A 12,517-nucleotide genomic window follows, 5' to 3' on the forward strand; every position below is an offset into this window, starting at 1 on the left:
TATGTGAATAAAAGCCCAATATATATCTATTCATCATTTTAAATGTGATTCATCAGTAGAATTGGATTAAATCTCTTAATTTTTATAAAGAGTCAAGAGTTTTGGATGAAAAAACTATAAATAAAGGAAAAGAAATATGCCATATCTTTAAGTTCTACAAGTTGAGCAAAGGTAAGTATTTGGAACAATAGTCAGTGATTCCTTTGTGTGTGTGTGTGTGTGTGTGTGTGTGTGTGTGTGTGTGTGTGTGTATATATATATATATTTTTTTTTTTTTTCCTTCTTTTTTTGCTTCTTGTTTTTCTGTCCATTACAAGTCATATAAATTTATCTTTTTAGTCAAGTGAAAGTGAGGGAAAAGTCAAGGAATTTGACATTTGGTTTAGAGTGGGGAAAAAACAAATATGACAAGAAGAAATCATCATGGTAACCAATGACAACATTTTCATTTTGTGGTGAACCAAGGCAGCATTTACACTGCAGATCTTGATGGTCAATTCCGATTTTGTGACTGCATCCGATATGTTTGACAACCCGCTTACATAATCTCTTAAAAGTGACTTGTGTTGTCTGCATTTACACTGCACCAGCAAAGACACAATGAACACGGTAAAAACAGTGGGTGCCGACTGACGGTTGTGATAATAAAATGATCCATTACTGTAATGAATCAGTTTGAAGGTTGTTGGGTTTTTTTATGCATGCATGCATGTACACTACTGATCAAAAATTTGGGGTCAGTTTTTTTTTTCTTCTAATAATTAATTTTATTTAATAATTTAAATAAAATTATTTTGTTCATCAAGGCAGCATTTATTAAATGAAAAAAAATATTAAATACATATTTATTAAATAATTAAATATTTATTTATTACATATTGTATGTAGTTTCAAATTAAATCATTACTCCAGTCATTATGGCTCTTATTACTATTACGATTAATAATAATAATAATAATAATAATTAATATTAGAGTAATTTCTGAAGGGTCATGTGACTCGGAAGACTGGACTAATGAAACTGAAAATTCATCTTTAAAATCACAGGGATAAATGATTAAATTAAATGATCAACTACTTTTAAACAGTGATTTTATAGTGCAATATCATTTGACAATTTAACAATGTGTACTGTATTTTGGATGCAGCCTTGGTGAGCATGAGAAATTTATTTTAAAACATTTAAAAATCCTACTGACCCCAAATGTTTCACCGGTAGTGTATAACTTTAAGCCCTATGCAATTTCTCTGTCTCGACACTGCTGCTAAGCATATTCATGGGCAAGTTAATTTGTTTGTTTATGACGAAGTTCTCATTTGGTACTTTGGTACTTTTAATGTAGGCTTTTCAGCAGAAATGTGACTATCCCCAAATCTCAACTCAACTTGACTGTTTTCCCCAGCTTTTCCAGCAGAGGTCACCGATGAAAGTGCTTCAAGCAAAACTACATACATACTTTGTTATACACTGCCCTTATGTGCTTTTGAACAGCCAACTACAATCATGTGCAAATGCAAAAGTGAGCTTTTCTTGAATAACCAGTGTTCTGCGTGCAGCTGAATGTGTCTTACCTGTTCAAGAAAGGGTCAGAGCTGTTGGTGGTCATGTTACGGGCGTCTTGGCCCATACCAGGTGAAGACACAGGGTTTTGGGTGCCGCCATCCTGCTCCATGCTGGTTGGCAGCTGGTTTCTGAGGGCGAGCTCCTGCACACACACACAAAACAAAAGCAACATGCCTCAAACCGTCATGAAGCAAGCAGACAGGGTTTGCAGGAACCGAACGGAAGCTTAGCGGAAGTCTGAATAGCTAATTTTTGTTGGAATTACTCCAAGTACAGATGAGAGCAGATACATTTTTCTACTGAAGAAAAAGGACAGAACAAACTATACTGGTTTTACTATGAAACCACGCATACGTGCACAATGAACTATCAATGAGTTATGGGAAGTAAAGGACAAAAAAAAAAAAAAACTTAACCTACAAGTTTTACTTAGTTTCATGTGTGTGAGAAATAAAAGCCTTTTCCCATCCAACAAGTTCCTAGGAGTTACAAATCTGGTTATGATTTATCAATGGATTGTGTAAGACTGCTTACTTCAGGCCTCAGCTCAAATGAGTGGTTTAAAGAGACTCACGCGAAGGTGTGGGTTTATTGCACATCATTTAGTACAGAAGGGTCAGAGCTTTGATTTTATTACAGACTTCCTATGACTAATTGAAACTTAAATACTGTCACAATTTCTGCTGATTAAAGGATGATTCAAGCACTGCTTATCAACACGCCATCCACACTGACCCTTTGACTGTTTGAGTGCACTTCACTCATCATAGCTGATAATTATTCATCACATTATGTAAAAAAAAACTCATTTAAATTAACTGACATGATTTTTTTGTATTCGTTTTCAAAAAATATATGTATAATTGAGAGTAGTTTAATTTTATTCAGTATTAACATATTTTATTTGAATTTTTTTGCACAGCCATCTTAACTTTTATCATTTATTAGTGAATATTAAACATCTGTACTTAAAATGAAAATGAATTATTTAATAGCATCCAGAATATAGCTGTTAAAATAGTTGAGAAATTTATAGATATGCGTTTGAGTTTATTGTTAAGATTTGAATTATTGTGTAAAAGGTCTGATAACATTTCCATATGTCAAATAACAATATTGCCATTGAGATTTTTATTATTCATTATATACAGTGCTCAGCATAATAGAGTATAGCCCATTTTTGAAATGAATATTTGTATCTGTTTCTCAGTAAATATAGGCAATGTATTCTGGTGCATTTAAACAAAACAGATATATTTATTTAAATAATATTTTAGTTACCAAACTTATTTAGAAATTGAGAGATAATACTATTAAAATCAAAGCAAAATACTGCAAAAAAAAAAAAAAAATCAATACAATTTTCTCTTTTTTTTGTTGCTCTTGATTTATTTTCTTTTTTAAATTCGTATGTAATATTTTTCCATAACATAAATTTGGGTGTGCTCATTTTTTGGCCATTATCGTAAATTATTTTGTTAGATGAGCTCCAGATTTGGCCTCAGTACTGACTAATCTAATGTTTTTGCACAAATATAACATTGTATAGCTTCCTATTAAAAATAAACAAATTTCAAAGAGAGATTTGTGAGAGGTGTAATCATATTTGCTGAGCACTGTATTTCAGAGGGAAGAATTACACTTAACTGTGGTCATGCCATTTTATAGATTTTTTTTCTCAAAAATGGTATGACAGCAGCTTGTAATTGTTCATCTGAATGTCTCTTTCCTCTGATGGGAACATTGTATATAATTCAGGGGGGCTGATAATTCTGACTTCAACTGTTATAATGTTATATATATAACTGTTATATATATATATATACATATAGTAAATAATATTTTATATTATACACACACACACACACACACACACACACACACACACACACACACACACACACACACACATACATACATACATACATACATACACATATATACACAAACAGAAATGGACAAAATTGTTGGTACATTTCAATTTTGTCCAGTCCACTTTCATAAGCTTGCCTTTTTTAACACTTCTGTTTACCCAAAATTCGAAATCAATATCTGATTTTCATTCATTTATTTTCAGTAATTTTTGATTAATAAAGACATAATTTTATTGACCACTATACTTTTTCTTTCTTTAATGGATGATGATGATAATGGTGTATTTTTATTGAATGCCATATCAGCATCCAAGGCTATTTTCATTTTTCTTTAACCTTTTGTCCACTATGTATGAAAATACCCTATATAAACAAATAAGAAAAATCCAGAAAATTGTCAAAACAACAAATATTTAATCGACAATTCATGGTTATTTAACCAAACACTTTCGTCTCTTTGCAATATTAGTTTGGGTATTATGCAACAATTATTACAACCAAAACATGGAATCATTTTTAGTTATTCTTTGCAGTTGTAATTTGATGTTCTAAATGCTCTAAAAACACTCTAAATAAGTTTTTACACACAGATTTCAACATCTACTAATCAGTCAACCTTTAGCCAATTAAAACTATACATAAAATATAATGTTATTTAACATATAACATAAAAATCAATACAATAATAGAACTAAATCCTGCCCTACAGTTATCTTTAAAAAAAGTGTCATGATATTGAAGCAAAACCGGTTGTGGAAGCAACTTTACATTGACTTTAATTGTCTGTGATTCATTACATAACACTGCTACAACATCAATTCATATGTATACATGTTGTGCTGCTCAGTGTTTAAATTGAGCTGTTTGTAGCCACAGTCTGTCAGATCTCTGTTTATTTCGTTTTCCAGCAGGGGGGTCTACATGACTGACTCAACGCTGTGTTTACATTCCAAAGCAGGGGCAGCTAAAAAGCTCCTCCTCTCCTCCGTATCATTTACTCTCTCAATACAATATTCATACAGCAAGGCTCTTATTTACTGATTTAAAGAAACTAAGTGTGACGGTTTCTTCATATGTTTGTCAGCTGCTTGACTAAGCAGCAAAGGGGACCAGAATTAATGCCAATATACTAATATGTCTGTCTTAGCAATCTTTATAATTACACCATTAGTGCACTGCATATGAAAATACCGAACATAAAGGGTGAGTACATGCGCTACATCCATCTTGCATGTCAAGACAGAAGCTACGTCTGTATGACATCAATGTAGCCAAAAACGTAATCACTTTCCCTCTGTATGTTTACAAGACAGTGTTTTCAAAACAATCCACATTTACACATCCCTTAAAATGACTAAAAATGTTGTATTAGGTGTGCCAGGTCAGTATTTGGTGGTGTTACGTATTGTGAAACAAGTGATGACTTTAAGGACTTTGCTGTGTGTGTATGATGTAATCGTCATAGTTAGTTGAAATGTAAAGTAAACTACACTTTGCTGTGGATTGAGCAATAACACATGCACATATTTCGCCATTGTTGTGTACTGTATGGGCCCTATCATACACCCGGCGCAGTGTGGCGCAAGGCACGGCACAATAGTTGTTTGCTAGTTTCAGCTTGGCGCAAGAGTCGTTTTGAGGCGTTGCGCTACGCTGTTCAAATAGCAAATGCATTAGCGCTCATATGTGTGTCCATAGGCGTTCTGGTCTAAAAAGCAAGGCGTTCTGAGGCGGACCGCTGGCACGTTGCTATTTTGAGAAACTATAATAGATTTTTCATTAGACCAAAACAAACCCAGTCTAAACTCCAGCGCAGAGTTGCGCCTCGCTTACACACTGCTTAATACGCACAAGAGAGCAATAGGCAAATATCTTTACATATGAAAAAAAAATAAATATTAAGGATATATATAGGATATAATAAGAATATTTATAGGATATAAATATAAAGGATTAAAATATTACAAAACATTATTTTCTAGCCTACATAAATATGAAAAATCACTGCTTTTATGCCTTCTTCATCTCGGGAGGCTTTTTCAGTTCATTCATAACAATTTGCTTTTGTATAATGTTATTATTATTAGCAGTATTATTTATTATATCCATATTTATATTTGTTTTATTAAAAACAAGCTTAGATTTGCCCACCTGTCAGGTTTTAGACCATATGGGGCACAGCATGTGTTTTAGGGTATAATTCAGGTTTTCGAACACAATTCGTTAATATTGTTCATTTATTTGTTTGCTGGAAATTAGAACTGAATTTAGAAATAATTTTAAAACAAATATTAGCGCTTAACAAACGCAATTAATTATTTATAGACTAATTGATGTCTGTGCGTAAAGGTTTCACTATCCAAGAGCGAAAGTGATCCATTATCTCTCATTCTCAGCAGTAGATGCTCCGTTTAACAGTTTTCTGTTAAAAAAAACTGTTAACTGTTAACTGTTTGCTAGTGAAATGCTCATTTTTTCCACTTAGACTTACTTTACGTCCTGTAAATAGCGAATACGCTAATGGCGCAACGCAACTGGCTCTTAAAGGGAATGGGAGATGAGACTCTAATTGGTTTATTCTCAAAACACACCAATAACTCATTAAGAAAATAAACTCAACCCTTTTATACAATGCGCCATGGCGCAAAGTGGATTTTCCAGTCCTTAAATTAGCAAAAATGCGTTCTGACTTGCCCTGAAAGCGTTTGCGCCCTGCGTTTTGCGCTCTGCGCATGGACCGTCAAAATAGAGCCCTATGTTTGTTTGTTTTGCTCTTGTCTTTAATCAACACCTCCCTTAAGATGTACGATGCACTTATGTGACATCGTTTTCAAAGACTCTTGGTTTTGGGTGTTTTCATGAACATTTCACAAACTTCCACTTTGAAAGTGAGTTTCAGCAGTGGTGGAAAGAGCACTGAAAAATCTTGCTCAAGTAAAAGTACCAACACTTGCCTAAAAATGTAGTACAAGTAGAGTAAAATTATCTGTTGTAAATATTACCCAAGTAGTTAATACGAGTAAAAGCCCTTTTAAAAGTACTCAAGTGTAGTGAGTATTACCATGTGAACGGCTCATGTGTTTACATGCAATTTGAGCACTGATGTGTAAACGTAATATTCTGTAGTGCATTAGTAATTGTTTAAGGGCATTTGGTGGTTTCAGTTCTCATACAATAAACATCCATCTTCTCATCAATGATATGCAGTCTATAAAGTCTCTAGATCATTGCATGTAAAGATTTTAGACATCTTGCACTTTTGGTGCTTCCAAACAATTTGTTGCATATATGAAGCACCAATGTCTTACGGTTGTTTAGTGTGATGCAGTTTACTTTCAATGTGCGATTTGACTGGACACGAATCACAGGACTGATTAATCTACTTTAGCCAATCCTCTGTGAGAAGAAAATGAGGTAGAGATTGCAGGTTAAGGGAAAAAAAAGGAGTAGAAGTACCAATATAGCCCTAAAAATGTACTCAAGGCAAAGTAAAAGTACACTTTTTTTTCAAACAACTTAATAAATTACAATTCCTAATAAAATGACTTAATTACAGTAATTTGAGTATTTGTAATTTACTTTACACCACTAAGTTTCAGTCACAGTCTTGCTTTTCACTAAAAACGTTGTGTAAACAGCCCCTGAATGTTCTGACTGGTGTGTGTCTGACCTGAGGTCTCTGGCGAAGGAGCTCTTGTTTGATCCTCAGTCTCTCCTTCTCTATGTGGATCTGCTGCAGTCGGATGGGGTTGTTTCCACTCATCACTCCACTCTGTGGGCTGGAGGGCAACTGGGAACCTTGCTTTACTGGGGCACTCTGGGAAATTCGCTGCTGGTTCATTGCTGAGGACATGAAATTAATTGTGTTTATTAATTATTGGCACAAAAAGTACATTGAGGTATATCAGACTTGTTTACATTACACTAATTATCTCACAAACGTATATGGCACAGGTGTCAAACTCAGTTCCTGGAGAGCCGCAGCTCTGCACAGTTTCGTTCCAACCCTAATTAAACAAACCTGATCAAACCTATTTATTCCATCAGGCTTGTTTTAAACCTACAGGTAAGTGTATTTCAGCAGGGTTGGAACTAAACTCCAGGAATTGAGTTTGACACCACTGGTATGTAGAAATGTGCTCATCTACAGCAGTCAACATGTTAAGTCGGGATAATAGTTGAGCAGGAGCTACAGCTCAGAATACACACGACTTGTGGAGTCACTACAGAGATTATTGTTTTTAAGGCTTGTGACTTTGTAAGCATATTAAGAGAGTAAAGAATTCAGGCACAAACGTTTGTACTGTAACTTTAATAAAGATTGATTTGATTTAATATTTAGAAAATGAAGGCTAGGCAGTGCTATTTTTACATTTTATTATTCAATTTCTGCACCTGAAAACTGTTAAAAATAAAAAATTGCAAATAAAACACGAACATTATTTCACTTGCTAATTGATTTATACTGGTTGACTAATTTATTTATTTATTTATTATATTTTATGCATAATTGACGCTCCTGTAAAATCATCCCAATCAATTTAAATGAATAGAATGTTTCCAAATAGGGAAATTTAAGACATCTGGTGAAATTGTGTTCATACCGCAAAATAAAAAAGAAAAGCACAGAAAAGCTAAATACCGCAAATATGTAGTTAATTCACATGGCTGTAAAATAAAATAAAACATTCATTGGAGGGCCTTTATAATTATTAGATAAAAGAATTGTAAAGTAAAAGAACAATCAAATATTTATTTACAAAAAAAAATGGAAAATAGGTATGCTGATATGTTTTTAGAAAATGTTGACTGCATGTTTTTAAGGTATTAAATGATCAGGCACCGTCTTAATCCTGACTTATACTTTCGACTTGAGCCACATGGCGGACCTCCGCTGACTGAGCGTGGAAATTGTATACTTGGCTTTTATACTTGATGCGTTTGCCGTTGTGATAATCTTTACAATGTCAGGGGGTGGCCAAAAGAAACCTATCGTAAAATCAGACAGATAACCATAGAAGTAGGAAGTTTCCGGAACTACATCATATCAATAATATCATTCAAGATTTTTAAACAGTTCTACCAATTAAAGCTTATTAAAATATTAAAGACAACAGAACATGGGTTGCTCAACATATATATATATATATTTATAGGAAGAATAAACCATTATCACCAATAGAATAAAAAAAAACAGAGCATCAGTATGTTAAAAACGATTAAATATTCTTTATCAGTTTTCAAATAAATTATTTTTTCCTTAATTATTGTTTTGTACCTATAAGATTATTTTATTCAAAATGAATGATGAAAAAACACATTCCTGTAATTAAATAATCTGTTTTGCCTTTAACAGACTTTAGGTTTTTCCAAGCTTTTACAAAATTGGTCCTCATTTCCCAATGCTGTTGCAATTTCTAGCCAAGAATTATTGGCCATCTGATTATCCTTATGATCACGCATGGATGGATCATGAAGGTGTCTGTACAGTAGTGAATGTTTCAGACAAAATCTCTTCAAAATGATTCATTATTCAACTCAAATGAAACACTATGCTGCACAAACTGTTCTGCTTTTGTGCAATCATGTCGCACGCATCAAAAGCAAACCACCGAATGTGACATCGATGACGTCACATTCGCTGCGCACACTAAAGCGAACTAGTGGACGAGTCGAGTATAAACCAGTTTTATTTTTGTAACCTTAATGCTGTTAAAATTACTGGCAGATGTTTAAGGTCTTCAAAGCAGAAAATGTCCCCAGAAGTCCCCAGATCAAACTAAAGAAAAAAGGAAAAAAGTTGCAATGACTTCTGGGACTTCTAGAGCGAGTGCTGCGCTAAAATCTGCATTGATGCGTCTTCGATATCAAGAACACATTTGGGAACTTTCTCATGTCCTCTGTACTTGCGTTCTTGAGTTTTGGAACTGAACTTTTGCAGTTGATGATAATGTTACACGAGGACGCAAAATCGCTGATGAACCCATACTGAGAAACAGCCAAAGTTACTGGCGATTGGAACAAACATGGATGGCATTCATATTGCCTCGGCATCTTCTTTAATGTGCACCAGCATTGACAGTTTCGCGCTTGATCGCCTCCAAGTGTTGTGTACTGTAATTTTAACTGCTCCGTGAACATGAACAACCAATCTGATTGAAGGGTTTGATGCGATGATCAGATTGGTACCCTTTATTTAGTCACGAGGCATTAAACGTCGACTAAAAACGTGAGCAAAAAGCATTCCGGTGTGAACAGGCATTTAGAAAAAGCCTTTTAATTTGTTTCTACGATATGCATTTGATGTTAAGTGCTATGTTGGTTGTACTGTATCCTGTTTTATTTGTTGTTGCTTATCTTTTGATAATTTATAGCCCAATGTGTGTACAGCACAATGATTAAGAACTGTTTTATTGTGCTTTGTAAAGAAACGTAAAGTCAACATCAAAACTTAAATTGTAGAAAGAAAAAAGTTAGCTAATAGTTTGATTCAGATCTGTAATATAATATATTTTTTTATTCTTTTTGCCAATTTAACATTAAACAACTTTGTTATATTTATTTGTAATTTCATAAATCACCTGAGATCAGTCTACAATCACTAAGAAGCCTAAAAGATAAGGGATCTCACCCAAAGGGTGTCATAGGCATTGGTATGTATACTACACAGGGTTTAGGAAAGGCCTATCAATTCAAATGAATAGAGCAATGTGTTTCGCCGCAGACGCAAACACAGAAACAAATGTTTTGGACCGTAGGAGGTGGGGTGTTACAGTAATTGGACCAATGAAAATCGGTGTTTACTTATGCGCTGGGGCCACCAGTGACAACAAAGCCGCGATGGTGCTGGCGTTGTCATGCGCAAGGGAGCCCCGTCTTCCCTGCTTATCCTCATCACCATTCAATCAGAGAGTGTTTACACTACCTCAGGCCTGAATGAGTCTCCGCTCTCCTCTCACCATGGGAATCAGATCAGAGACTCACCACGCCTCACACACACACCGCAAACACCCTCCCCCACCCTGCCCGAGGCTTGGAAGAGTGTGTGGGAATGTGTGTGAGCACAAGTGGGGGAGTGTGTGTGTGTGTGTGTGTGTATGTTTGTTTCTCTTTAAAGACTCTTATCTCGCATAGATATGGGTTTGTTGAAGGCAAATGATGGCTCTGGTGGAGCAGTAATGACTGATCTCTGACCAGAAGTGACCAGTTAATGGGGTAATTCACCCAAAAATGAAAATTTGCTCACTGTTTGTTCACCCTCAAGGGGTTCCAAAGCTTTAGGAGATTTCTTAATCTGTTAAAGACTAAAGAAGATTTTGAAGAAAGCTCAAAACCAGTAAATAGTAGGAATAACAAATACTATGGAAGTCAACGTTCACATGTTTTCAGCTTTCTTCAAAAGATCTTCCTTGGTGTTTAACAGAAGGAAGAAACTCAAAGATTTAAAACAAGTAAAGGACGAATAAATGATGACAGAAATTTGGGGAGAACTACCCCTTTAATATTTGCTGATATGTCATGGCTAGTTTTGTTTCGTCTGCGATTAGAGACACAACAACAACAGTAATAAAAATGGTTCTCAGGTCTGGATTTCCCTGACTAGTCTGTACTTGTCTGCTGTAGAGTTTCTGTGGGCATCTCTCTTGGGAAACTCCATACCACAGCACGAAGATGAAACACAAACAAGTCTTATCCATGGGGTTGAATGACTCAGTGTTGCATAAGCACAGCAGAACTAAAGGGTTGTGCCATGGACTGTTCTCTTCTCTTCTGAACCAACATGTGGAGGTGGAGGAATCGTTCCAGAAGAACACAAATAAAAAAAGAGATAAAAGTTCAGATTGACGTAGTTTGCCCGTCTACACAACACCGAGTCATAAGTCTTCATATCAAGCTATCTTCTAAAGGTGCCAGCCAATAGCAGCTCACTTTTCTTTTCAGGAGAGAGCTGGAAGGGTGTAGGGAAATGTTGGGAAATGCAGGACCTTTGAAGTCTTTGTAAATATTGATTTAACAGGTTTGTTGTATAAAAGCCATGCTCAAGTTGCGTTTCTAGTTAAGAGATAAGTGCCAAGGAGAAAAGGAAAGAGTCAATCAGTGTCCAGAAGAAAAGCCTCTCTATATCCTATCATACACAAACCTCAGTGGGTCACACAAAAGCATGCTGAGAGCTGCCGGAAGCCAGCGTGAGGAAATTCAGCTGTGACTAGTGTGTAGTAGGAGACCAGTTGAAAGCAAGATGGCAGCCGTATCACTTACAAGTGGAAACAGCAGGTGGTATATTTATACATCAAAGCTCGGAGACTTAGGCAGTTATTATTAGTGATTACTGCAGTGAGGAAGGCAAATGTGTTTCTGTTATTTGGGACTCAAGTAACACTAAATTATATTATCTACAAATATTACAGTTAAACTAAGGTTCTTAGACTTTTCTTGCTCTCGGAATATGTAACATTTGATCAGTTTTCTTTCACAACATTTTATTTCACGTCCTAACAGCAGATGCAGTCACACCATCTCAAAATTATTATTATTATTATTATTTTTTTTTAAAGAGAGATCACATTCTTGTAAAACTTAGTTTCAATGTCTGAATGTCAAGAGGTATCTCAATGACTAACCAAATGCATTTCAAGGTGAAAAGGAGGCAGCACACACTTGGGTGTAGCCAAGTTTGACGGGGCCTGGTAGGGAACATGCTAAAACCCACCTAGAACTAGCCATATATCACTGCACTCCAACTCATCTGAACAAGCTAATCATGGTCTAAGGTGCCATTTACACTAGTGTGTTTTTGTTTTAAAATGCAGTTTGTAATGGTTATGCCTGCTCTCCACTGTACTCCGACATCTTCAAACTGAGAACAAAGAGCCTGTTTTAGTGGATGCAGTTTGAGTTTGGAAATGTGGCTATCCACAATCCCCTTGTGACTGGTCTTCTGAACTATTCTGCATCTTTCCCTGATTTGCCAAGGCCTGGTTATATGAAGATTACAACCAGTAGATGGCAAGTTTGGATGCCGGTAAATTATGCACATATTAATAATAATAATAATAATTCCTTACATTTGTTTAAAATT

The 12,517-nt window shown here is 35.1% G+C and overlaps 1 protein-coding gene across 4 annotated transcripts in view; it reads right to left on the bottom strand.

The window, feature by feature from the left end:
* yap1 (Yes1 associated transcriptional regulator) overlaps positions 1-12,517 on the bottom strand; it is a 71,891-nt gene that overhangs the window by 9,884 nt on the left and 49,490 nt on the right. For 2 of the 4 annotated variants that reach the window (XM_005173662.5, NM_001139480.1), the window contains 2 exons: positions 7,109-7,281; positions 1,573-1,706 (listed from right to left, as the gene is read on the bottom strand). In XM_005173662.5, the coding sequence (XP_005173719.1) occupies positions 1,573-1,706; positions 7,109-7,281 (307 nt within the window). Of the gene's footprint in view, positions 1-1,572; positions 1,707-3,762; positions 4,983-6,190; positions 7,282-12,517 lie in introns of those variants that run through there. The other 2 variants (XR_012393715.1, XR_012393714.1) reach the window with 1 other exon arrangement.

The sequence above is a fragment of the Danio rerio genome, chromosome 18, assembly GCF_049306965.1.
Source record: "Danio rerio strain Tuebingen ecotype United States chromosome 18, GRCz12tu, whole genome shotgun sequence".
Taxonomy (NCBI): domain Eukaryota; kingdom Metazoa; phylum Chordata; class Actinopteri; order Cypriniformes; family Danionidae; genus Danio; species Danio rerio.